Source organism: Tamandua tetradactyla, chromosome 15, assembly GCF_023851605.1.
Source record: "Tamandua tetradactyla isolate mTamTet1 chromosome 15, mTamTet1.pri, whole genome shotgun sequence".
NCBI lineage: Eukaryota > Metazoa > Chordata > Mammalia > Pilosa > Myrmecophagidae > Tamandua > Tamandua tetradactyla.
In genome coordinates, this window is record NC_135341.1 from 48829512 (window position 1) to 48857189 (window position 27678).

The 27678-nt window shown below is 42.4% G+C and overlaps 2 protein-coding genes across 3 annotated transcripts in view; both read right to left on the reverse strand.

The window, feature by feature from the left end:
• The window catches only part of EXOG (exo/endonuclease G), a 34880-nt gene extending 27372 nt beyond the window's left edge, over positions 1-7508 (reverse strand). The window contains exons 1-3 of the mRNA XM_077129774.1: positions 7213-7508; positions 4995-5144; positions 1800-1939 (exon numbers count right to left, since the gene is read on the reverse strand). Of these exons, the coding sequence (XP_076985889.1) occupies positions 1800-1939; positions 4995-5144; positions 7213-7375 (453 nt within the window). The 5' untranslated portion in view covers positions 7376-7508. The remainder of the gene's footprint in view (positions 1-1799; positions 1940-4994; positions 5145-7212) is intronic.
• Positions 7509-14899: 7391 nt separating this feature from the next.
• Positions 14900-27678, reverse strand: part of ACVR2B (activin A receptor type 2B) — a 43267-nt gene continuing 30488 nt past the window's right edge. For both annotated transcript variants that reach the window (XM_077129776.1, XM_077129775.1), the window contains exons 5-11: positions 27456-27599; positions 26729-26872; positions 26170-26318; positions 23498-23612; positions 22608-22746; positions 22383-22513; positions 14900-20925 (exon numbers count right to left, since the gene is read on the reverse strand). In XM_077129776.1, the coding sequence (XP_076985891.1) occupies positions 20731-20925; positions 22383-22513; positions 22608-22746; positions 23498-23612; positions 26170-26318; positions 26729-26872; positions 27456-27599 (1017 nt within the window). In that variant the 3' untranslated portion in view covers positions 14900-20730. The remainder of the gene's footprint in view (positions 20926-22382; positions 22514-22607; positions 22747-23497; positions 23613-26169; positions 26319-26728; positions 26873-27455; positions 27600-27678) is intronic.

The window sequence follows — 27678 nt, forward strand, 5'->3', positions numbered from 1 at the left end:
CTCATTTATTGCCCATAGAAAAAGGAAAGCCTTAAATAGGATTACACTGAAGATTCAGCTCCCTGATCGTAGCTAGCAAAACAAAAGGCACTACAAATGACTCAAAAGGAGCCTATTCACAGGACAGAACAAGTTAGAAACTCAGGAATTAGAACTAAAAAATGCAGAAACTGTAATTGGCTGATTGTAGGTAATAGATTTTCAGAGATCAGATGGCCAATCAGCTGAAAGCAGCAAACAAATTAAAACTAAAAAGCTGCAAAAACAGAAAGACCATGCATTCCAGTAACAATAACACTCCTGGTGCCCAGATTATGATTTCTAAATACCATTCCCACTAAAAAGAACCAGAATCCTTAAAGAAATAGATCATTGCAGGAGTAAGGAAAGTACAAGGTATACCTAGAAAATTTTGTGGTGGCAGAAAAACAAGGGATTGTTCAAAGACTGATAAGAACATGTCAAAAGGACACAAGACCTAGCTTAAAGAGACTGGCAAAAATTGGAAACCTTAAGCATAAAAAGGAATAGTGGGCAGGCCACAGTGGCTCAGCAGGCAGAGTTCTTGCCTGCCATGTTGGAGACCCAGGTTCGATTCCCAGTGCCTGCCCATGCAAAAAAAAAAAAAGAATAGTGACAGAACATTATAACACATTAAATTTTTTAAAAAATGCATGAGTTTAAAAAACAGGGTGAGGGGGCGGGGGAGGAGAAGGGAAAACTAGTCTCTACAGAATATCAGCTAACTAAAGAACAGAAGGATTAGAAAACTCAACATTTTGCAATTATCAATATAATAAACGAAGAAAGAAGCATTAATGTACACTAAAAGCCCTGAGTTTAGGATTATCGCATATTCACTCAGTCTCTAAATTTAATTCACAGATGACTTGTCTTTTACCAGGGAAGAATGTAGTTTTACAATGAGATCTAATGGACACCACCTAACCAAACGATCGCTCGCACGTGATATTATTGATAATGGAAAAACTGACATATGAGCTTCTTGGTAGGATGCAATGGGGAGAATACAACATCACCTATCTAGTATAATTACAAAAAATGATTAACCTGCATTTAATAATGAGGACAGACACAAATCCAACTTATGGGTTAGTCTATTAAAATAACTGCCCTAAACATTTTAAATATGTCAGCATCATAAAAGATGTATTTTTTTCTCCCTTTCAGTAGAGAAATTATTCTACTAAAGGAGACTACAGAAACATGGCAATTAAGTGCAACATGTGACTCAGGATTGAAAACTGGATTTTTTTAAAAAGCTGTAAAGGACATAATTGGGACCATTTGAGAAATCTGAATATAAACTGTACATTTGTGCGCACTGTTTGGGTAATAATGAAAAACTTATCATGTAAACAAATATCATTATTAAATGATATATGCTCCTAAGCAATCTATTTAAGAATGAAATATTATGTCTACAAGTTACTTTCAACCAGATTAAAAAAAAAAAAAAGTAGGCATATATAAAGTAAATGTATCAAAATTTTTTTTTTTGCTGTTCTGGTTTTTCAATTTTTCCATGGGCCTGAAACTTCTCAAATTAAAAAGAGTGAGCAGCTTCAGCTCCCACTGGCTTTCTAGCTCCCTTTAACACAGTATCTAGTTTTTCACATTCATTCTGTGTTAAAATGTCTTAGCATCTAATCAGAAAGAAAGTAAAAAGAAAGTCAGAAAGGAGAATAAGCAAGAGTATGGAAATGTCCCAGTTTTAATGTCCCATGAACGTATAGCACCACCCCACCTTCCCAACTTTTCCCACAAAAATTGCCTACAGTTGAAAATTTGTTATTTCCTGCTGGAGCCATGTGTCCTCGTGACCACCCACTTCCAAAATAGTCCTCATTGAAGGCACTGAAGGTTGGAGGGATGTCGGGATCAGGCTTGAATTTACAATGTTTTCTGTCTGCATCACCTGCAGAACACAAAATAATTATGGTATCAGTGGACAAATATCCCTCAAGATTTTCTAAGCAAGGCAAGGTGGTTGCTGCTAGCTGGTATCTCTCTAAGCAGCAAGTACCCAGGAGTTGTACTATCCCGGGAACTTGAGAACTATCCCGGAATAGTCAGATACTTAATCTGAATTTAGAAAGGAATAGCCTGGACTGCTTTTCATACAGTATAGCCATCTCACATAATTTTAATCATGGCCTTTCAAGTTAAAAGAAAACTCCCTGGATAACATTTAAGTAAAAACAATGATCAATCAAATAGCTGAGCTCTATAAAAAAAAAACTTGGCTGTTAAGAAACTCTATTTAAAAAGACCCCCACATACTGTATTTTGTACAATTAGTGTTTTGACAAATTTATAGGTACTAAAATAATGGATACATACAAATACATTCCTAAAACAGAATATATGAGTATCACATGGGAAAGAAGAGATCTCAATCTTTACTAATTTTCTGATAATACCTCCAGAATGGTTTGCCAGAGGACATCAGCAAATCCTAACACTACATTTTCCAGTCATCAGGACAGATCCTGTTTAACTACAAACATTATAACTGTTTATAATGTTTACTTAACTAAGAACATTATAAGTGTAATATACAATGCTACTTTAAAAAGTATGAAACAGACATCAATGAAGTGGCTGGTTTAATTCAGCAAGAAAAGTACAGTCATCAGATCCCGAGATTCAGAGTAATAATATCTAGGTTTCTAGAATCATTTCATTAAAAAAAAAAAGCAGTAATAAACAAGAATTATTGTTAGTAAACTTCTAGGTGTCACTACCATTAGAATCACTTTCTTGTATGTCTGGTTATCTTTGCCTGGTACTCAAGGCCCTTGGAAAATCATGTATAGGAATTTCCAAAAGCCTAGAATGAAGAGGAGTCCTTAAGCAAAAAGTAAATTTGCTTCTATCAGGTGTCTGGAGGCATGACCAGTAGGTGAGCATGTTAAATCAAGCTCAGAGTTTAAGATTCCCTGATCTACCCAGCCTACCTGAATTTGAGCTACACACCTGGATGATGGCTAGTTGGTGGCTTCTGCTTCTCTGGAACAGACTTTTTTTTTTTTTTTTTTCCTTTTTGACCCTTTTCTGCTCAGTGCCAAGGCAACCCTTCTTCTAGTCCTTTATGACAGGTACTTAGGTTAGTTGTAGTTCAGCTTTCCTATAAGAATCTTCCTAGGGAAAGTCTGAGTCTTGCCTTCATTTGGCATCACCTCATAAGGCTACATGGTTTTTATTTGCCAGAACTACCCTTAACTCTACAGATTCTGGCTTTTCCCCAACATTAGTCTGGCAATTCTCCACAATCCTTTCAGCTCTTTATTTTTTTAAAGTGACCCTTTAAAAATCTATATTTTATCCACATTTATTGTATTTAGCAGGAGAACTGGTCTGAATATCTTAGTCTGCTATTAATAAAAAATAGTTCTTTTATACTAAAATCAAGTAAACCACAGGTACACTGCTTCCTGATTTCAAACAGTTTTAATTGGCTTTATTTTAACACCCTCTGAATCATACATGTCTGGTTACCTCACAGGATTTAAAATATGGAACTTACTGCTTTTCTTACATGCCTTTGGAAAGGAAATGGCAACATGAACAGCAGGATAAAATAAGCTGAAATTTCTTATATCTTGGAGATGTTTTTACATTTAAAATAATTTCATTAGTCTTGAGACAAAGTCAAATGAGTTTTTCCTTGATGTAAATTTATAATTATCTCAACTGCTATACTAAAAGTTTTCTCCCTATATCAGTTACCCTCTAGTAGCAAACATACTCCAAGCCTATTGCTATTCTGTTAGTTGTTGTGCACTCAAAAAAGGCGCACACTTTTTTTGGGGGGGTGCATGGTCCAGGAATCAAACCCGGGTCTCCCACATGAAAGGTGGGTATTCTAACCACTGAACTACCTGTACACCCACACTTTTGTTTTAATATCAGCATTTTAATATACATACATATGTAGTACACTGTAAAGCAAAGGAGAAATAATTTATGGACAATATAGAAAATTAAAAGAAAAATGACAAAATGGGAATAACTAGGACAAAAGGTAAATATTCTTAATATATACAAAAAGCTCCTGCAAATCAATTCAAAAAAGAATATCCCAATTGAAAATGAGCAAAGAATAATTCACAAAGGAAAACTAAAGCACAAAATGTTAATCAATAACTACATATAAAATCAGCTATTAAATTGGTAATGCTCACTATGGGCAAATAGTAATGATGTGAATGAAAAAACTGGAAATAACCAATAACCAATTTAACTAGATACCAAGATCTAGCAATATTAATTACAGGAATCTACCAAGACGTAAGCACACATGAACAGATTTACACACCTGCCTACCTCTTCGGCTTCAAATTTCAAAATCACATTCTCCCTTGCTCATCAAGCTCCAGCCACTATGACCTCTCTGGAATAAAACGCTTCTCCACTTTGGGGCCTTCAAAGATGCAACTACTTTTCTTTTTGCCTACAATGTTCTTCTTCATATCCCACTGCCCACACACAGCCTCTGCCTAGCTACTTAACATCCACCCATTAGGAATAATCATGCCAATTATTAAACAAATGATTATTTTTTGATAGGTCAACCCCCCTAACTGAAAGTGCCATGGGAGTAAAGAGTATGTGTATTTTTGGTCACTGATCTATACTCAAAATTTAGCACAGTGTTAGTCATACAGTAAGCACTAAATAAATTTTTTGAGATAAAGAATGCATGGTGCTCATTGCAGCAACATTATGACAGTTTCCCAACTGATGTACCAAGATATGGATCCTCTCAGCCAGAGACAGCTGGGAAGGACCAGGAGCCCCTGGCTGATAGGCAGGGTTAATTTAGCCAAAGAACTACCCAAATTATCATAATTCTCTACATGTGCTGTAAAGTGAAAACAGTTGAGATTATCAGTAATCCTCCTTGTTCTATATTTTAAAAACAGCTTCCATCAATGTCTTTACTCCTACTTTTTTTTTCAACCACCTACCCTTTAGCTTGCTTTTGGATATATGTTCAAGAACCCATGTTGGCACCCGCTTTGCCTGATCATAAGACAGGGCATGATTAGTGTAACACCTAGTCTCTGTTCCAGTTAAAGGGAATCCATATTGTTCTAAGAGAGACTTTTCTGTAGATCCTAGAAAAGAAAAAAGGAAAAAACAATAAAAACAAGTTAATGACTCGTATTAGGAATGACTAGGTATAAGGAAAAGGAGAAGAGTGAGATTTACAAAGGACTGGCTCAAAAGTCTAACGAGGAGATGTCATTTTTGCAATTACTAAGGCAAAAAAAAATTTAGACAGTAAGCAAAGTACTAGTTTTATGTATAATCAGTTATATAGTTATATGATGAAAAACTGCAGCTACCTCATTACTTTTTGGGGGCGGGGGGGTGGGGGCGGTGCATGATCCAGGAATCGAACCCTGGTCTACTGCATGGAAGGCGAGCATTCTACCACTGAACCACCCAGGAATCGAACCCTGGTATACTGCATGGAAGGCAAGCATTCTACCACTGAACCACCCATGCACCGAACTTTTAAATAAAGATATGATGTCATTAGTCTTTCACATCAAATCTCCAAACTTGTCTGCCCACATGAGAAACTGTATATACAAAAGCAGCAATAATTACTAGCAACTAATTGCTGCTATAATTTAATGGGAAAACTATCTACTTATTACAGTTCAACGGTGAGTGTGGATCTATTTTCCAGAAACCTAAAACCTCTACATTGTTCCTATGCCAGATAAACCTTGAAACTCAGAGGTACCAGTTTCTCCAAAAACATAAACCAGTTGCATTCCACTACTCCATAAAACTGTCACCCCTTTTCAACATGAAAAAATTAGAATGGTCATTGCCCAAATATCCCCCAAAACTGGGAGAAGAGTCCTAAGAGAGGGAAGAGCTGTAACTGAGAAGATACAATTTAACAAATGAGTATGACTATTGAATCATTACATTGATATTTCTTTTTAGACACCAGCATATTTGAGCAGCCAGAAGGAAACACCTGAAATTGTGGAAATGTAAATCATACCATACTTTGAAATTTGTTTTCTAACTACTTGTTAAAATGTACCTTGAAATTTATCACTTTTTCTCATATATTTTACAATTTAAAATGTTAAAAAAAAAGTGTGGAGACGAAAGCACACAGCCTTAAAGCTTTTGTTTTTTAAAAGATCAATATTCTTTGACACTCTTCCTCAACGTTCTGGTACTGAAGCACTGAGATGTGTGCTGTGGCAAGATAAGAGTTAAAGTGGCATTGTTTTTCCTAATGGGATAAACCAACCACGGACTACAGAGTCAGTGGGCTTCAAGATCATCCTCTTTTGATTTCTTATCCAATCTTCAATTCATCAGAGCAGTTTCCTTGCTAAATTAAATGTCAAGTATCAAACAGAGCAAGTTAAATTTAGCACGTCGGAGAAAGTTTAAGAAATGAGCTTGTGCTCGTTTTCTTTGTCAAATACAAGGCAGCCCTGGTAACTTGAAGATGTATATTCTTTGAAGAAAGGTTAGCAGGTATACATTCGAATGATGAAAAAATGAGGACAATTAGCCACTTTGCTAAAATCATGTGTTAATTTTTTTTTTTTTTTTTTTAAAGGAAAGACAGAGAGAAGGAAGGAAGGAAGGAAGAAAGGGAAACATTTTTAAACATTTTCTTGTTTTATTGTATTCTGTTTCTCCGTTTTTGTTACATGGGCTGGGGCCGGGAATCGAACCGAGGTCCTCCGGCATAGCAGGCAAGCACTTTGCCCGCTGAGCCACCGCGGCCCGCCCAATCATGTGTTAATTTATCCATTTGTCCATCTTTATTGCATGCAAATACGTACTAGGTGCTCTGCTGAGTGCTGAACAAAACATAGTCCCAAATCTTATGGGGTTGACAATCTAGTGAAGGACACTGACATTAAAACATAATGGGAAATATACTTTGGGGTGGGGGGGGAACAGGGGTCTGTAGAAAAAACAGAGATACATGAGAGAGGAAGTACATAAAGGGGCGGGCGCGACGGAAGGGTAGGCGGAAGAGGACCATCCGGGAGAAGGGAAAGAACCGAAAGAGCGGTCGGGTCTGGGGCCAGGCAAATAAGAAATCCCCGCACTGAGGATCCCGATTCACGCTCGAGGCTGGAGCCCGGGCCTGAAACAAGGACCAAAGAAAGGCCAGCGGGCCCACAGCCTTACCGTCCGGCTCCGGCGCTGCCAATGCCGCCTCAGTGCTCTGACTCCGGAGGAACTGCAGGGCCACGAGTCCAGCCCCGGTGACGCCCACTACGGCTCCGGCCACGAAGCCACTCAAAAAACGCCGAGACCTTCTGAGACGAGAAGCAATATGTTTTGCAGCCATCTTCACTGAGGCACCGGCCTTTAGCCAGGGCGCCGGCGCACACCGGATCTGTCGCTGGAAAGCCAACCCAACGAGACACGCGTGCGCAACGTGGAGTTGCAGGTTGCTGGTGGGACTCCGGAGCTTCCCGGGAGAAGCTAAGGGCGTCGAGCGCGTGCGCATGACCTCCCTACTGCGGGCCCGCGCGCCCCCTTGTGACAAGCCTGGAGCCCGAGTCATACCTGACACAACCCCCCTCTCCTCCCTCGCTTTTGACCGAGTAAAGGGTAAGAACTTGACGTTTTGCAGGCTCGGTAGTGTGCCTATATCCTGAGAAGAAAAAACCTTTATTCCCAGTTGATGGGCGTGGAACCATTTGCGCATAGTTTCGCTATACCGGGATCCCAACTCAGGTCGACTCCAAAACTTGTGCAGCACTCGATGTCGTCATGACACCTGGCTCGAAGTCTTAACTATATACTAATCATAACTTCTGAAGATAGCTTTGTACCTCATGTTTATTTTTGTTAAAACAGTATTCCATGGATACTGACTCAGATTGTAGGGGGTTGGGTTCCCCTGCACCACTTTTCATCTTGGGTGAATTGCTTCACTTCTCTAGGCTTGTTTCCTTTCCTTCGAACGGGAATAATGATACTTAGATCATAGGACTCTGGAGAAGATTAAAGGAGATAGCACATGTGAAGCATTTAGGGAAGTTTCAGGGGCATGTCGTTAAGTGGTCTGTAAATGTTAGCAATTTTTATTGAATCATCCCCACTTTGTCTTGACAGAATATAAAATCCAGATTAGTGAATGTCTGCCAACAGAGGGCGGATATATATATATATTTCATGCATTCCAGTCACAAATAAATGTTATCTTTTTCATTTTATCAACACAATCTCCAGCATTCCAAGCAGATTTAGGTCTCTGCAGAACTTTCAAGTTTCCCAATGCTTAGATAACTGGTGGGAATCCCTTTCATCTGACTGGAATGATTCACTGCATAGGAGGCCACCTCTGAAACCATCTAAAGTGTAGACATTTTAGCAGCCTTTTTGCTCCATGCCCTCTTCCCAGAAATACCTCTTATGAAATATTTTCTATATTCCCCTGGGTCTCTGACCCTGATCGGTTGAGGTAAATCAACCAGGGTCCTTTCTAAAGATTTTGGATCTGGAACTTTCTCCAGGCAGTAAAGCTGTGATGTGTAAAACTCTGGCACTGTTTCCTGCTAGATAGTCAGAGAAGCAGATGCTTCTGATCTTTCACTGAACAACAGTGGAAGTAGTACCGGCACAGATGAAGTTGGACAGACCTGCAATGCTTGTGACCCCAGCTTCCAAGGCTCCTGAAGCCCCCACACATCCTGCCCTTTCCAAGACTTGGCTGGCCACTTCCCCCAGTATCCTTCCAGTAAAGCCCCCTTTTTAACAGTTTCTGTATTTGCAACCAAGAATCCTTACAAATACAAGGCAGCACTGATACTTTTATGCTTCAAGCTGCTTTAGCAGCTTCCACCAGGATTTACTAAAAACATACGTTCATTTCACAAGTACTTGGGCACTGTTCTAAGCACTGAAAGGAGGTAAATGGTAAATGACTCTTCCTCATCCAGATCTTGTACTTGGAAACATCAGTGAACCCCACACTTGGCCCAAATGTGTCAAGAACTAGAAAAGCTGTCCGACAATGAGTACACTAACTCCCTCTGGGCCTGTTTGCCCAACTGTAAAATTAAAGGCTTGGACCAGTATTTTTTAATCTGGGTTCAGAACTCCAGTTCCACAGGGGCGTCTGAGACTTGAGGGGATAGGTGGGCAAATTCAACAGTCCAGGAGCTCTCTCAACCTGCTTTTATACACCAGCTTCCATGCCAAATTTCTTTAAAGTGAAGACCAGAGAACTCCTAAATTAAACCTCCCAGAGTTTCAGCTCCAAGTGTTTCATTTAAAAATGTCAGCCTTTTGCCTCCCTCTCTTTCTCTGTGCTCATTAGGGGCATTCACTAATGAAAAGTGAACTTTCTAAGTCTATAAGAGCAAAAAAGGGTCAAAGACTGGACAACTACTCCCCATATAAAGGAGCCCTTCATCAAGGATTGTCCTTCACGGAGTTCCAAGAATGTGGCTTTAGTCATTACAACAGTGAAGACATCATGTTGAATGCAACAGGCCAGAAGCAAAAAGGCAAATATTGCATGATCTCACCCAAATAGAGTAAGCACATTGAGTTAAAAACTAGAATATAGGTTACCAAAAAAAAAAAAAAAAAATACAGGTTACCAGGGGCCAGGCTGAGAGTAGAGAATGGGGAGTTAATGCTTAATGTGTACAGAATGTTTGGGAAGATGGAGAAGTTTTGGTTATTGATGGTGGCACTCATAACACAACATAGTAAACATAATTAACAACACTAAATTATATATCTGAATGTGGCCAAAGGGAAAAATTTTAGGTTTATGTGTTACTAGAATGAAAATTTTTTTAAAAATAGGACTGTACAACACAAATAGTGAAGCCTAATGTAAAGTATGGGCTATACTTCATAAATGGGAAGGCACCACGCTAACACAAATTGGGGTAACTTTGCATTCATGGGAACTCTGCCTTTTCTGAGACTTGAGGGTATGGAGGGAGGATATGGGAACTCTATTTTCTAAATGATTTTTCGGTAAACTTGCAACTTCTCCAATAAAAAATATATGTATTTTTTTTTTAATGTTTTAACACTTAGAAAGGGAGGGGGGACATTAAACCCCACTGAAAGATTCAAAGCTAGTATTTCTCCGCTTAGGCAAAGTAGAGAAGACCAAAACAATCTTTCAAGTTACTATCCAAAACAGTGTTTTTTGTTAGGTAGTAGAGACTATCATTATTTTATTGGTTGGGAACCATGTTTTCACTTAATAAGTCAGGAACTGCAAAACATGAGGGCTGGTTTGCAGATTTGGGGATGGGGGTGGGGGGGGGGCTGGGAGGGGCCAGGGGAGCAACACTGTATTTTTCAACAGTTCAGCAAATGATCTTGGTCCTCAATTTGAGTATCTGAACTGATACTCGGCAGTGGTCCTGAATATAATTTATTTTCTAGGTTTCTCTGCTCCACTTACAAAAATATTGCTCAGGGCTGCCCACCAGGTATACGACTGGGGCAGGAGGGGGAGCTGGAGGTGGTAGTGGAGACTTTGTGGATTTGGAAAATACACCTCTGCCCTGTCGCAACTTACCTCAAATCACAGAACAACCCATTTAGGAGACGCCCACTGTGTCTCCAACCACCCTGGGCTTCTGAAAGGCAGAGCAGACCTTTCAGTGCTTAGCTTCAGCCCACAGAACAGTGGTAGACCGGGCACTTGGCCATTAACAACTGCACGTGTACTGAGCAGGACCTCACTGGGCTGTCCACACCCTGTAAGAGGGAAAAGAACACCATTTTATTTATTTCTAATTCCCAGGAAAAGAAGCTTTAATCTCCTGTTTTGTGATTAAGAGAGACAACAGGATTGTTATTATTATTATTTTATTTTCATATACAAAAAGATAAAACTTGAAATAGTTCTAGATTTTTCCTCCTATTCTGTTGGGGTGTGGCTGCTTCTTCACAGAGGGAAAAAAAAACTACATTCACATCGGTTTATTTTGAGGACCCAGTGCAGAGTTCAAGCAGCAAAACCCCAACTTAGCAGATCTAATTTCAAACTTGACACTCATTTCTAAAATTACCACAGTAAAAAGGAACAAAGATCCACTGCAAATGCATGAACTATGATACAATGTTCTTTCCAAAATGTCTTCATTTTGCAACTGTAATTGCATGGATGTCTGCTTTAGGCCATTTTAGATGTGTGTGTGTGTATGTGTATATTATATATATATATAAATCGGCACACTTTTCAAATCCAGACAGGGTAACAGCAACAAGCTTAACTCTGTGTATATATATATATAATTTTTTTAAAACAGGATACTTTAGTATTAACTTTTGTTAATTCAGTAGTACAAGCTATCTCTGTTCTACAAAATTTTTATTTTATAGCTACAAGGGTGAAAAGTGATCTACTACATTTACATCTCACATATCCTGGTATACAAACAGTACTTAATGAATTTGAGCCAAGAACTAGAAGTCTTTAGTTTTAGCACTTGAAAGAGCTTCCTCACTTCTACAGCCTTAAATCATGTACTAGTCACATTTCCAGAGTTTGCAATTACTCATCTTTTTAAACCATAAGAAACAGGTGAATCCAAACTTTTAATTACAATTTTTATATACAAGTTAGATAACACAGCGCAATAAGACTTAGCTATCCATCCTAAACCCAACACACACATTCTCCACTAAGTTAGACAGGTCTTAGGGTTTTCCTTCTTTTCCTTACAAATAATGTACAAATTTAGAAGTAGCTGGTAAAACTGATATATAAGATGGCAAATAAGAGGTGACATTTTCTGTTGGTTCCAAAACTATTCCTACAAATCTTGTACTCTGCTGTGTTCTTTAACTGTATGTCTGTTAAACATGCAGAAAGCTCTTTTCACAAGAATTGACATCAAACTCAATGTTAAGTTAAATTTACAGTACTGTATAAAGTTATTCAGATTCAAGGACAAATGTGGAAAAATATTAACAGGTGAAAATTTGGCCTTTGATATTAAGATCGTGTCAAATTCATAAGCAGATTCTTTTATACAGTTGAAAATGGCATTGTGTGGATTTGTGGCATGGAACTGAAATCTCAAAGTATGTTTCTAATCTGCGGTAACCCTCACCCTCAATTTTCAAGTACCACTCAATTTTCTTTGTATTTTCACAAAATTCCTGGGAAATTGGGGTGGGGGGGTGGGGGAAGCTGCTGGCATTTTAACAATTCCTCCCCTCACAGGAGGTCTTAATACTTTCAGATGAGATCTCCTGAATAATTGCTGTAATGACCACTCCCAGTCTTTGACAATGACTTAGACACTGTCTTCAAATTAATACCTAGATGCTGACTAATCTTTCCTACTCTCATCTCTGTTGTAGTTGGTAACGTTTGGATGAGTGCATTTTTCCTTTATGGAAAAATTATTTGGCTAAACATACACTTGTGGCAGTGCTCTGGGAAAAGCCCCCTTGGGCTAAAGCACTTGCAGGGACTGAAGTCAACAGTCCCCTGAATGGGGCAGGGACCAAACACTCAGAGGGCTGAGTTAGGACCCCACTTGGGAACACACTGACCTTGGTGTTCCACAATCAGCAGGACAGCTCCAGCAGGCAGCTCATGCTGGTGTTGGCCGAGTTCCCACTTTTAATCTCGGCCTGCCATCTATGCCCCAGAGACGAAAATTCAAGATGTGGTGACCGCTGGTTAATTAAACTTTTTGAAGTGGTAAAAAAGGCTCTTTAAAAAATATATATATTTATTTAAAATACATCAAAATGACAAACAGCCATATCCCGCAAGGCCTAATTTCACAGCAAAATATGCTACAGACATCTTCCCAAAATGCACTGTGCTGGATGGTGGGTTTTTTTTATCCTACCATTGAAAGGAATGTTCTACATTTGAGCTTTAGCGACTGGAAATGTGTTACAAAGAGCTCATCTTTGGAACTAATTTGTATACAAGACCAGCCAATCGAATCATTTTGCCTATTCAGACAAGAGAATACTGAAAATGGCAGAATTCAAAGAACACAGGAAGCACCGTTCAGATGACACTAGACCCATCCCGCCACAGTGCCACGATGAGCTTGCCAGAAGCCCCTTTTTCAGTCCTTGGGAAGAGTTTTACTTTAAAACAAATAAGTGCCCACACTTGGCAGGGTTCCTGCGTGTGTAGGTTACAAGCCTGCAGTATCAAGAGGGCCCAGGTGGCGACACTATTCAACACGAAGTCTGAGGTAACTGGTTCTTAAAATACCTGGATCACAGAACTGCATCCAGAAATTATAGCTGGGAAAAAGGAAAAAGGTGGGGTTTGGAGCTGGAAAAGATAAGCTGAAAAAAACTTACAGCAGTTGCTTTTGGAGAATTGGGACGTGGTGGGTGGGGGGTGAGGGGCAGCAACAAAAACAAAGGCACAACAGAATTACATTCTGAGACACATGATGGCTGGAGAACAGAGAAATGCTCTTTTATGGGGAACAGGGAAAGGAACGATATATTGGTTCCTAGTGTGCTACTGGATTTGCTGAAGCTAAATTTCTTCCAAGTATAAAATGCATAAAGTATTAAACTTTATTCCAAACCAGATTGAATTAAAAGTACAGTTGGTTTAAATGACACACTAGTGATTTTCTTTACAAAACTGCCCCATCTAATACACCTCTGGATGCAGCAGCCTGAAGCCAGCAGGCAGCGCCTGGCAATGTCAGATAAAAGGAATTAGCTTCACTTTCCATTTTCCCTGTATCTCCATCAAAAAGTCTCACCCAAATGACCATCAACTCTCTACCCCAAAATAAAAAGGCTAAAATGAAGACTGCTTTCCGTATTATAGTGATGATGCTGAGTGTTATAGGAAAATGCAGACCATTCACAAGAGAGCCTGCTGTTACTGGGATTCTGCGCTTCCTCGGGCTCCTGGCTGGTTGGCTAGATTAAAGCAGCAAATTAATCCAACCACTCTCCTCTCCAAAAAGGCCCTCGCTAGACAGGACAACATGTGCCTAGCAGCTCTCCATTTATTCTGATTACTGTGTTCATATGTCACCTTCCACTTCTCCGCTTTCCAAATAACTACCCATCTGGATAATTCTGTCCCCAAAACCGGATAATCCTCGATAAATCAGTTTGGCGGATTACACTGCTCAAATCACCAAATCCCCATTTCAAGTGTTTGTAGTCTAAATCTTAATCTAGTTCTATGGAGCCTAAATCTTAATCTAGTCCTACCCCACTCCCAATCTGTACCCCCATACAATCTCTGGTTCCCAAAACATCCTCACACATATCCAGTCCATAAGCCACTATGTCCTACAGCAAGAACTTCCAAACTATTTTTTTTTTTTTTAACTTCAGAACCCTTTGTTCAAAAGGAATCTCAGGAGGAAGCACAAATGTAAAACATGCTTCAGGCCCCTCTCTCCCCAATCCACAAAAAGCCTAGCTAAAGCACTGCTGTCTTACAAAGCCACAAGAGGGGGTTTGGCCAAATAAGACCCAGAAATTGACTTCAATCTGCCAGTGTATCACAAGAATCCATATGAGCGTTAAGTGAAAGCTCCACACCACTCATGCTCCAGTGTACATTTATCCTGAAAGGTAAGGTAAACCTCATTAGTTCTGATTACAGAATCATTCCTATTCAAACTCACTAGACTTTATAAAAATAATCTGTGGTATAAAACAATCTCCACACTGTGTAGAAGAAATCTGTTAGGTGATATAACTAAATATATATGTAGAGCTATAGATTTTTTTTTAAAGTAAAATTTCAAGTGTATCTCTATTATATAACCTATTCTTTTATTTACAATCTACCTAACAACATTCAGATGCAAACGTGATTAAGAGAGTCAGGGAATGGGCCCATACCCAATCAAAACTAGAAATTCCCATGACTGTAGTCAGAACTCAGCCATTTGCAAAAACCCCATCCTCATTTGCCTGAAAGTCATCAGCTAATGGGTCATATTTTTAATAATTGTGAGCTCAAAAACGTAACCTTTGCAAATGAATGTAACACTTTTCTGTAAATATCCAGAGTAGCCCACGTTTGTATAATCCATTACATATACGCGTATGTACGCGTGTCTGTTTCTTTAGTGTCCTGGCTTGCAGTAGTTCTCAGAATTGCCTGCGAACTGGACCCTGGATAATCTAAAGACACTCCTCAAAAATAGAGGGCAGTGTAGGGCCAGTCACCACACACTGGCGTTTAGAGAATAGGCATTTTAAGTCATGTGTGAAAAAACAAAACCATGTATACTATCTCTATAAGCTGCCATAGGAGCAAATAAAGTATCACCAGTTTTGGCACTACAGGGATATATGGAGTACCACAATCAAAAAGTCTTGCTTCATGCAAACCTGGAAAAACATAAAAGCTTGGTAAAAATTTAAATAGTGATAAATGCTTTAAATTCAAAATCTTGACCAAATCAAGGTTTACAGTGGACTTAAAATGAGTATAAAATAGGAACATTAAAATTATCCCACTAGATTATTTTTTGATAGTATGTGGGCTTTGTGAATACAGTAATCTTTTTAAAAATGCGATTGAGTCAACTGAATTAATTTCCAAGGGGCATTTTAAACTTCATTGTTTTTTTAACTTACAAAAGGAAATTATTATCTCAAAAAACTTTTCCAAACCTTCTCAAAGTCTGGTATACATTCATGGGTGGACTGCTGGTTACAAATCAACTACCAGGAATCTTCAAGAACTATGCTTATAACCCTGAATTCATTAAATATTTTTCAAATCTAGACTAATAGGACATAAAGTTTATCAGCTGAATTATTGGTCTGTTTCTTTACCTAAAACGCTACCAATGACTGAGGCTTAAACCCATCATTATTAGCTTGAATATATTAACTGCTGAGTATTTTATTAACTCAGTTTTTGTAAGCAGCCATTGACCAAGAATTCATATCACACAAAGGAGAGAATAAAATTCATATCACACTTTCACCTCTTCCTTTTCTGGCTGCTCACTCAGGATGGGGCTGAAGGAATATATGCACTGTGCTTCTTGGAAAGCTGCGGTCTGGTGCCCCTGAAATGTGAACCAGGCCAGGCCATTTATCCAAAGGTGAACCACAAGAAAAACCTGCCCAACAGGCAGAAATAAATGGGACGGAAGATCAAACTGAGCCAACTCGTGGAAACCTGCTTTTCAATTTAGATAAGTTTTCTGGTGAGCCAAGTTCTCAAGAATAATAACTAGCTATTCAGCTAATTTTAGTACCAATTCTAAAAACTTGCATTCTTTTTCTTACTATCTAATTTTAAAATATCAAATTCTCATATTACCAAAAGGTGCTGGAAACTTTACATTGCATATGTAAAAAGACAAAATTCTATTTGAAAAGGACCGTCCAGTCCTTCCACCCTAAATGGGACAGCCACATCCTTGCCCTCATGGCTCAGAGGACAGGGGCCATGTGACAGGCTTTCTGAATCATATGCAGCACATGGTGAACATTCCATACACAGCCAGGCTCATCACCAAGAAGTCCCACCTACAGCCCAAGTGCACAGTACAGAGTGACCGGGCAGCCGGGAACAAGAACACTGCTAACTGGAGAAAAAGGTGACAGTGCAGAACTGCAGGATCACCTGCTTCACTATGGTTTCTAAAGCACTGAGCAAAATTAAGAGGATCAACCTGGCCCCTTGGGGTAGGGGAAGAACTATCCCAGTGGCCTGGAGATGACACCTTCCTTTTGCTGAGAATATGTGTGAAGGAGGCTGTAGCCTCCTAAAGATGTTCTAGGCCAGATAATGTCCTCCTCTTTCTGCACAAATGCCCCAGAGGACTGAGGAGGATGAATTCAGTTAGAAGTAGCTGGCACACATGGGGAAGCTCTCCTCAGGCAGGACTGATCCCTCTGCACACCCACCCAGAGCCAACAGGGCAGGAAGGCAATGTGGGACGACAAAGTTTGTTGATGCTCGCCATTCTCCCTCACAGCCATGTTTCCCTTTCTCCCAAGAACAGCCGATCTGCAGGCCTCACCCCCTGGGTAACTCAAAGAAGTATTACTGCTAGGCATGAGTGGTTCCCTCAGAAGACCCAACTCACGCCAGCCCAGGATACTTGAAGAGCCCTGCACAAGACCATCTCTGGACCCTGTCACTGAAAGCCTGCTGCAGGATTCTGTGGCAGTGGCCTCAGTACCTGCTTGCTTCCTCCTCCTCCTGTTCATTCCTGGATTTCTCCAGCTAGGGATGTCTCCCTACAGTGATCACGGGTGTTTACAAACAGAACAGAAATGAGAGCTTTCCAGCCCCAATCTCCTCCAAGGCCCATCACACACTCAGCGGCCCGCCTAGACAACGGCACTCTAGGAGCCCCTTCCCACTGGCAACAAAAACAATGCCAGGCCTCACTCCATTCCTGCCAAGTTTTAAGAGAGTTTGGGGCCAAAAATTAACAATAAAAAGGAACAGTTATCGGAGCTCCCTGGAAGTGGACATCACAAGAAATCTTGTGGAAAAGAACACAGGCAGCGGTCATAAGGCCCAGAAACATAGACCAGACTTCTAGCTGGCTCAGTCCCAAAGAGCGTACAACAGCAAACAGACAAATGTTTTATCTAGGAGCAAAGGCCCCACCTAGGCTCCCAGAGCCATACCCTGCAAGGAGATCACTCATCTTCTGCTAATCAGCAGCAGCCAGGTGTACTGACTGATGGGCACATTTTATATTACAACAGGAGGGCAAGAGACAGCCTGAAGCTCAAAGAACTGACACAAGCCCCCTAGACTCTTTCTCATCCCCAGTTCATACCAAACTGGTACAATCTCCTGATACTTCATTCTGGTGCCAAGGTCCCAAAAGGGCACTCCAATGGCCGAGCGCAGGGTGGGCAAAGAGTGAGCTCCGCTGGGTACAACGCGGGCAGGCCGACAAGAAGGCCTGCCCTGTCTGTACTGCATCCTGACCACCACGCCTCACACCAGGGCCCCAGTTCATCTTTGCCCAGAGCCAGGCCAAGATTTGTACTCACAAGAATCAAACCAGGACACAAAAGAGAGATCACTTTCAGAGAAAATCTAAACCAGGTGGGGGCAGGGTATTAGTGTTCAGCACTGGGCAGGATCAGTTATCTGACCACTTCTGCAGTATATGAGCTACATTTGTCAAGGCTTTATTTGTTTCTTCTGAGGGTGAAAAGGAGAGATACCTGGCACTGCCTGAGGAGAAAGCTCAGGAAATTAGATATGGCACTTTTCAATAAATATTTTAAAGCTTCTTAAAGAAACAAATGAAAAAGAAAAGCAACTGCTGTAAGGCCTGTTTTGCCATTAAAAATCATTCCAAGGGAAAAAACACCACAGCACAAAATCAAAGTTTAAAAAAAAGACATAGCTAACCAAAAACAAACAAAAAATGCTGTCCCCATAACCACTTAGTCAGCCCACATTTTCACTTGTGAAGCAAAAACTGAGGTCTGACAGCAGCTCACTGCCCACCCTGTGCCCACACGTTCTGAGAAAATGGTGCACCCAAGTGGCAGGGCTCAGACGCCACACAGTGTGCCAGATGAGGACCAGACGGCCCAGTGGGATACGCAGTGCTCACTGAGAACAGGAGAAAAACGCCAAGACTGGCAAAGGGTGAGAACTTTCCACTCCCAGACATGCTACCTGATCACAGACCACCCCCAAACACAGTATGGATTCAGAGACATTACGGATCTCCCCCATTAATGTTGCTGCTGATTTGCTTAAGAAATTAAACTCAAGTAAAACTACCTCCTGCGGGTCCTAAGGGCCACAATTTTACCAAGTTAAAGTGAGGTTACTTGTCATTCTTAGCATCAACCAATCAAGTTATGGGAAATGTCTGAACCTCCAAATAACCCATAAGGAGCCGTCGCTCTTCAGTTCTCTTCCCACTGCCCACCAGCTCAACTACCCTCAAGACAAAAAAAATGCACTGTTTTTAAATAAAATAAGAAACCAGAAGGAAAAGCCCATACAAACGAGAGTGACAAATGCCCTGACTCGGCCCAGACAGCCAACCTACAGTTGATGACAATTATTTACAAGGGGGTATTATCAAACAAAAATGGTAGCACTCCCTAAAATACTCAAACTTTCTTTCTTTTCCCTACTTCTCATCTCCCTTGCCATAAAATCCAACTTACATTAAAATATACCTACTACAAGACAACACAACTAACAAAATATATAATAAAACTTACACAAGTAGAAAATTCTGAGGTATTTCTGGTTTGAGGTGGTCTGTGGTCGTGAAGTTTTAATTCTTTTACTTTTCAAAATTTAAACCTTGGAAGCCACATAGCAAAAGCGTGTGTGTATATATGTGGATGTGTGTGTTTTGTTTTTTAAAAAAAAAAACAAAAAAAAAACTTCATGTTTCATAAATTAAAAAAAAAAATTCAAATGTCAAAACAGCAGCATTAGGAACATCCACTGACTAGAGCAAGGTTATGGCATAATAGAAAAATGGTTTTTAGAATATGCACCACTTTAAGGGGTCTGGAGAAAGCTGTGTCCATGAGCCACATAAAGGGGACAGTAATGTTATCACGCGGGGCAGGGCTAGCGCTGCAGGACTTTAGGGTCTCCAGAAAGTTAGGCCTTGGCAGGCCCCATCCAGGAAATCCCTCTTGCCCCAGCTGTGCAGGGCACCTCCCTGGGGGCATTTCCCTGAACTACTCCAGGAGGAAGGAAAATACTTCAACTTGTCCTCCACTAAAAAGATATTTATAGCATCATGTCTTGTGATGAATGTACTCATAAATTGTGGTTTCCACCCTCAACTATCTTAACAGTAGGGCAGAAAAAAATGTTTTATCCTATGCCCAAGCTCAAGCTCATGGGAAAAAACTGGTTAGGACCAGCAGGTGAGTCAGAGCCACCCTGACTTTCAGACTTTCTCCAAACCCTGATCTTGCCATTAACGCTTGACCTCCGCAAGGTCCTTCCCCTCGATTCCAGTTTACCTGAGAAGTAGCCTCCATAGCAAAGGATCCTGCTCCAAATGTGCCCAAGTCCAGTGTAGCTCTGTTCCAAATCCCACCCCAGCACTGTCCTTCCCTCTAAAGCCAGTTCACAACCATCATCCTCCTCATCCCAGCTTTCCCTCGGTCAGGACAACACCCGTTAGATCCAGGAAAGACACATCTGCTGCTTCTTAAGCTCACTGTCTAAAAAGGGAGAAAAAAAACAAAAGTTGGGGAGGGAGGGAGGGAGGGAGATAAAGGCAGAGGGGAGAGGAAACTCCTCTTTTGAGGAAGGTGTGTTCTTATGTAACAGTCTTCAAAGGTTCCTCTAGGTAGAGTTTGCAGCATTAAAGTTTCCTAAGACAGGAGATGGGTTTCTTTGTGTCACAGATTCTGAGACGACAAACAAAGAGAAAGCGGGAAAAATGAACCCCAAAGGACAGGAGGTGGCTGAGGCTCTTCAGCATGGCGCTGGTTCTGCATTCACAGCTCAGCACCTCAACGCCTGCTGACGTGTCCGCTGTTTGCAATACAGTAGAGCAATGTGCTGGTAAAAACTGATCCAATCCAAAAATAACATTAATAATAATAATTATAATAATTATAATAATAATAAAAAGTCAAGGTAAAATAGCAGCTGCATTTTATGTGTTTGTTGGTTTTAGGGATTTCCAAAACAAAACACAACTTTTTTTTTCCTTTCTTCTTCAGATCCACTGAGTCTGGAGAGACACTCGTGTCCTGGACTTAGATGCTTGACTCTTTAGGGGGCAGGTCCACATTGGTGACAGATGTCACCAGGGAGACAAGACAGTCCGAGGTAGTGCCGTTGACCGACCTCCGGATCAGGGACACCCGCTCCTCCACACAGCCCGCAGACAGGCGCGCCTCCGCGTCATGGTCCCAGCACTCCTCGATGGTCACACAGAGCTGGGCCAGGCCCTGCACAGCCAGGCAGGCCAGGGAGAAGAAAAACATGTTTGTTAGGACCCCTCCATAAGAACAAGAATGGTGCACAACATGACGATGCCCAAAAGAAAAGACTCAACCAATGGCAGAGCCCAGCAGCCCCAACCCCAGCAGCTGGCCAATTAACAGGGGCCTGAGGAGACCCTGCAGTGACCAGGATAATGCCTTCCCTCCTGGCAGCCACCACTGCAAGTCCACCAGCCTCCCTCCATGGCCCTTCACATAGAGAGACAGAAAAAAAAAATCAACAGGCCCCTCCTGAGGCAGATACAACAACTTGCTTCAGAGGAGCAGTTACTCTCTAACAAAATCTTATACAAAGCCCAAACCATATAATGGCCCAAAGTGCAGGTTCAATCACAATGGGAATGGGGAGGATGAATTATCCCCATTCCCCATCACCCTGAGACAACTCCTTCATGTCCAGAGAATGTGATGTGACACTCTATGCTGGAACTAACTATGTGGAGATGGAAAATACAGCTGATGGACAAAACGCCTACATGTAGGAGGTCTCTGGCCTGCTCTGTACGAGGCCACGCCTCTCTGGACCTTGGGCTCCTCATCAGGAAACTGGACTAGCTGCCCCTGATTGGGAGAATGGGAAAGTCTGAGGCAGGAATTATAGACTCTGATCCAGTCTCCACCTCCCCAGACATGCTTTCTCTATTTGCAACCCTGCCTTCTTGGGAGTAGCATGGCAGCTAAACTTGGTCTTACCAGCTTGACCCTTGACAGTAAAGTGCCATAACACAATGGTCCCAAAGCTGTTCTTTCTCTGAATTAAACCAGATGTGGGTGAGAGGGGGAAGGGAGCCTCAGGGGGACTGAATACAAATATTCTTTTAAGACCGTAAATTATTTATATGGCTGGGGTCTTTCGTACAGCATCCCCAGACTGAAGAAGCCCAGATCACACGTGGCCAGCCCATGGCCAGAAAAGGATGAAGGCAGAGAACACCAAATATTTAGTAAGAGCTAATCCACATTCAGCAAGTATCCTGTTAAGTGCTTTACAACGATAACTCATTTACTCTATTACTACACTGAAGAGACAGAAACATCTTGCTGAAGTCACCCAGCTGTTAAGTCACAAATCCAATATTCAAACCCAGATATGTCAGGCCCAGGGCCAGTGCGCTCCATTGTAGAGGTGAACCACACACAGGGACAACCTGACCCTGACAAGACTAATGGTCAGGTCCCATCATCCTGAGTCCAAACCCAGAGCTCCCTCCCTACAGAGGACTGAACCTCTCCAGACACTGTCCTATATGACCTCTGACCTGCCGAGAAGGACTGTCCTGCTGTCTGGAGGCATCTTCTCTTTGTCCTACTCCAGTTGATCTCAGGTTCCTGCCTCACATGGAGAGATTCCCCTCTCTGCTCTCCTGCAGAGTCACCTGCCACCCAGGTCCCAGGCCTCTCACCGGGTGCTTCAGCCAGTGATCCTTAATGGTGGGCCGCATCTTCTTGTGCACGACCACTTCCTGCAGCTCCTCCAGCGATGGGTGCTGGCCAATCTCCTCTTCAAAGGGTAGCAGGTACTCGTCCACAGGTCCTGGGGGTGAGACAGAGCCCAGGAGGGTCACCCTGAGAGCCCGCTGCTCCCTCCACCCACTCCGCAGGATACTCAGGGCTCCTGTCTCACTCACCATCTGCAGCCTTACAGCGGGACACGAGCTCCCACAGCACCAGCCCCATGGCATACATGTCGATGCGCAGGAAGGCATCTCTCTGGAAGTTGATGGCCCCCTCAAGCACCTCAGGGGCCATGTACCGCCGTGTGCCCACCTACAAAGGACAGGGGAGGACAGAGTATAGTCACTGACCATGCATGAATGCACACAGCTGGGCACAGGAGCTACATCCTGTGTGCACCATACAGGGGGTAAGACAGTGGAACCCAGAGGAGGTCACCAATGATGGCAACCTGGATTTGCCATGTCCCTGGGAGGATTTCAAGTGGACATGATAAATTACACATCAGTTATAATTTTTAAAATATCATACACTAAAGACAGCAATACCTAAAATGGAATTCAACCTAATTACTACATCAACACCACATGTTACTACATGGTTTATTTATATTTTACTGAGATTAAGACTCAAAAACAAAAGAAGGGGCAAGGGGAGAATACCTAAAAATAATTAACAGTGAAAGCTTTAGGATGCTTTACTTGGGTTTAATTTTTAGTTACTTTTTCTATGTTCTCGGTCTAAATTCTTAGTACGTTTCTATTTTATTTGGTCTAATAGTAAAAACTGAAAGAGAAAAAGGGTGAATGATACTATCAGGATGAGCAATCAAAACTCCAATGGGAAATACCTGCTGTTTCTCAGGAGAGTGGCCTGGGAAAGTTACACTGCCCTCCAGGCCTTGCTCTCCCCACTGGTAAAACGAGGGCACTGCTCTCTTAGGGCCCAGATAGCTCTGAGCTCACACACTGGCCCTTGTCCCATTCCTCCCCAGCTGAGCACAAGAGGGCGAATGTCCATGCATGTGCTAGCTTCTCTCCCACCACCCCCTAAGGCTTGTTACCTGCCCATGGGTGTCCCCTGGAGGTTTCCCTGGCTCAAACCGAACTGCCAGGCCGAAGTCAGCCAACACGGCTGTTAGGTCGTTCTTCAGCAATACATTCTTGCTTTTAAAGTCCCTGTGAAAAGAGGTGGGCCAAGCTGGAGCTGAGCATCATGGGCCACCTTGCCCCACTCCAGGCTTCACACTTTGGCTCCCAAGATACTGAGTCTGTGCCCATTAGCCCCTAGGAACACCTGACCAGGCCATTACACCCAATCTGGGGAACAGAGTGTACAGAACATGTTGGCTATTAAGAATCCCTGATTGCACTTTAGATGGTTCACTTAAACCAGGGCTGCAAGCAGCCCAGTGGCTGGGCAGACCCCTTCCCAGTTCCCAGAGCATCAAAGGACAGCCCTTGCATTCCCAGAGGGGTTGGGGCAGGAATAGGATAACACTGATAAAGGATGTGAGTTATCTGGGAAGAATTTACAATATTTGGAATGTGCATGAGATCAGAAATATAAAATTAAATTGCTTGAGTTTCCATGCAGGCCCCTGAGGGACTCAATCCCACCACGAAGGCAGGAGCAGAGCAGGGTGCTGGCAAGTGCACTCGGCTCCACCTCTTACTAGCTGAGCTACTTTGGATCCTCAATTTCCCCAGTGCCTGTCTCAGTTTTGTTGTAAAAATTAAACTCAGTGAGTAATGAGCACAAATACTTAGGCCACACCCATCACACTTACTATATGCATTACTGTTAGGGCAAACCATATGGAAGAGCTGACACTTGACCACTCAACTTATAAAAATGGTGACTTCAAACAGTCAACCGTAAATGTCATAGTTGTTCTTACCATTACCTATGAACCCTGCAATTCAAAGTTCACCTCCCTCACAGCACAGAGCCAGATTAACTAGCACTGTATTCCTGGGAAAGTTATTCAACTTCTCCACGCTACTGATTCTTTATCTGTAAGATGGGACTGAGGAAAAATCTCATAGGACAGTAATGAGGGTTAAATAAGTTGATATTTGTTAAACGTTTACAGCAATGCCTGCCATTTAGCAAACACTTGACGGGAAGTTAACACAATGATTCTCAAAGTGTGGCCCAAAGTGAAAGTCCCCCTAGCAACATGGGAGATATCTCCCAAGGATGAATTTGGCCCTGGCACCATGGGATCAACAATTCCATCCTGACTAAAAGGGGGAAAAGAAAAGTAACCAATAAAATATCTGTGGCAGAGAGAGTTCAAATACAGTTGAGAGGCTACTCTAGAGGTTGCTCTTATGCAAGTTTCAGTTGGACCCTGCTACCTATCACAACTTGCCGAACCCCAACCAGGACCATTTTAACCAATCCTAAAGAACACTTAGGGCAATATATAAGACTCCACAAGGATTCCATGCACTAGAGTAACTTTGCAGAAACCTACAATTTCCAGATGGGTCCCTGGTCCAGATAAGTCCTGAAACCTAGAATGCCCAACCTCTCGAGAACATCAGATAGTTCCATCTCCCTACTCCATATTAGTGACAGACTCTTCCAATATGAAAAGTTTAGAATGGCCAAAGCCCAAACACCCCTAAAGGGAGGGGTGGAAAGATCAAAAATGATGGTGGAGTTATGTAGTGTAGATAGGATTTAACAAATGAATATGAATGCTGAATCATTAAATTGATATCGCTTTTAGTCTCCAGTATCTTAGAGCAGCTAGAAGTAAAAGCTAAAATTGTGGAACTGTAAGCCAAGTCAAACCCTGAAACATGTTCTACGACTAATTGTGCTGCCTGCTTTGAAATTTATTGCTTTTTTGTGTATATGTTATTTTTTACAAACAAAATTCAATTGTGGTGGTAAAAAATATTTAAGCCTTCTAGCCTCCTATATTCTAGAGCAGCTAGAAGGAAAAAAATCTGAGAGAATCATATGGTAGCCCATTAGAAACTCTGGGATCTGTTCTGTAACTATTTGTTGAAGAGTCCTTTGAACACTATTGCTTTTTTATTTCTTGGCTTTGTAGATATGTTATACTATACAATAAAAAAGTTAAAAAAGAAAAGATTATTCATTCTTCAGGCATACTGCTTGTACACTGTGGCAAAAAAAATAATCCAGTCTGTAAAAAAAAATAATAAAGTAAGCTTTTTCATACCAAAAAAAAGTGTAGCCCAAAGACCGTGGGGAGGGGAAGGGGGGCCTAAGGCTGTTTCAGAGGATGTGCAAGGTCAAAATATTTTCCCTTTTAAAAGGACATTATTTGCCCTTTTTAAGTTCATTCTCTCAGGAGGACAGAGGCTACAATGATGGGCTATGTCACTGCTCTCACAGTGTGCAAATGGGTTCTAACATATCAAATACTGACAGACAAAGCCCCCAAACACAAAAGTTATTTTTATGAGTATAAAAATAATGAGAACTGCAAAGCAAACTCTCCAGCTGAAGTAACAAAGTTACACTTCCTCATATAGCCACTGGAGGGCACCAGGAAACTGGCCTGTGTGAGGCCACGCCATTCCAGGGACATAGGTGGTACAGGACCACGTCTGTGCCCAGTTGCCCTCTGACACATTGCAAGTGCAAATAAGAAGCTGAGACGCCCACCCTACCCCCAGACCCTGTCCTTGCCCTCTAACTCTCTCTGCAGCTTCAGGCCAAGCACAGGAGGACACCTGCTGACTCAGATACCTGTGGGCAATAGACGGCTTGTGTCCCTCGCCACGGCACCAGGGCACATCCTCATGCAGGTATGACAGCCCTCTTGACATCGTCTCTGCCACATGACACAACTCGTTCCACGTGATGATGTTCCCCTTGAGGTAATCCGTGAGGGAGCCCTAGAGGAAGCAGCACAAAGTTTGGGCACATACTCTGAGTACAAGACAGGACCTAACCCAGACATGCAAGGGATGTCTCAGTGGACCAATACCTGAGCTACCCTCCTGGGAGGCTGTAATTGATATGGAAGGTAGACAAGGCCAGGAGAAGGCGAAGGGGTCACAGGTATGAGTCAGGGAATGAGGTTTACCTAATCAAGAAGGTCACCATGGGTCACCATTCCTATCCTAAGAGTTTACCACAGGGTAGGGATTCTTACTGAGAACATCACCTCGTGGACACCACCACAGGCCAGGGGCCACGTGATCACAGACACTGCCACAGGGGCAGGGGTCAACTTGTGGGTGACCACCAAGGGGACTGTGGTCACCTCATCTTGGAGTCTGTTTCCATGGGGAGTGTGGCTTACCTTGTCATGGAAGGCGGTGATGAGCCACAGTTCTACCTCAAGGTTAGAGCCTCGCTTCTCAGCAGCTATGAACTGCAACAGGTTCTCATGCTTCATGCCAGGCGTACTGAAGATTTCCCTTTCACTCTGCCATGACTGTTTGTCCTAAGGCGAGGCACAACTCTGTCACTGCAACAGAACAACCACTCCCACCCTGCCTCCCAGCCTCAGGATCTTCTGTCACTGCAACAGAACAACCACTCCCACCCTGCCTCCCAGCCTCAGGATCTTCCGGGGGGGCAGACAGAGGACTGGGAGTGAACTGAGCACTGGAGCATCCAGCAAACAGTGATCCCACTCAGGGCCAGCCTCAACTCACAAATGGGGCTACTGAGGTCCAGAGAGGAAAATGAGTGTCCCAAAGTCATGCAACAAATGAGAAGCATTTGTTGAGATGCCCGGCTTTGACAAATGTCTAGGCCCTGAGCAGAACCTGATATCACACACAAAAAACTACAGTGAAAACCTGAGTGGATCAAGGTTTTGCAGAGCCTTACCCCATGATGAAATTTCACCGTTTATGTGAAACCTAGAAACCAGCCAAGTGTAACGTGAGTAACCACCCCAGTGGGGCCCACATCTCCCTCATTCCACTGTGTGCACAGGGCCTGAACTGCTCTGGGAAGGGAGAGTTTGCAGCTCAGGTCGCAGCAGCAGTGGATCACCTTGGAGCCCCTCCAACACTCACCTGCAGTGGGAAGATCTTGACAGCCACAAAGTCATTCATGAGCTGAGCCTTCCAGACACAGCCAAAGCGTCCCCGAGCCTTGATTTCCAGCAGCTGTAGTGGCTTCAGGCCCACCAGAGGGGACGGGGGTGGAGGCCCAGGGTCCTGGGGGAGACCAAGGGCTTAACAGGGTCTGGCCAGGCCACCTCACCTCTACCTGTGCCACTGCCCTGCCCCAGCCCTG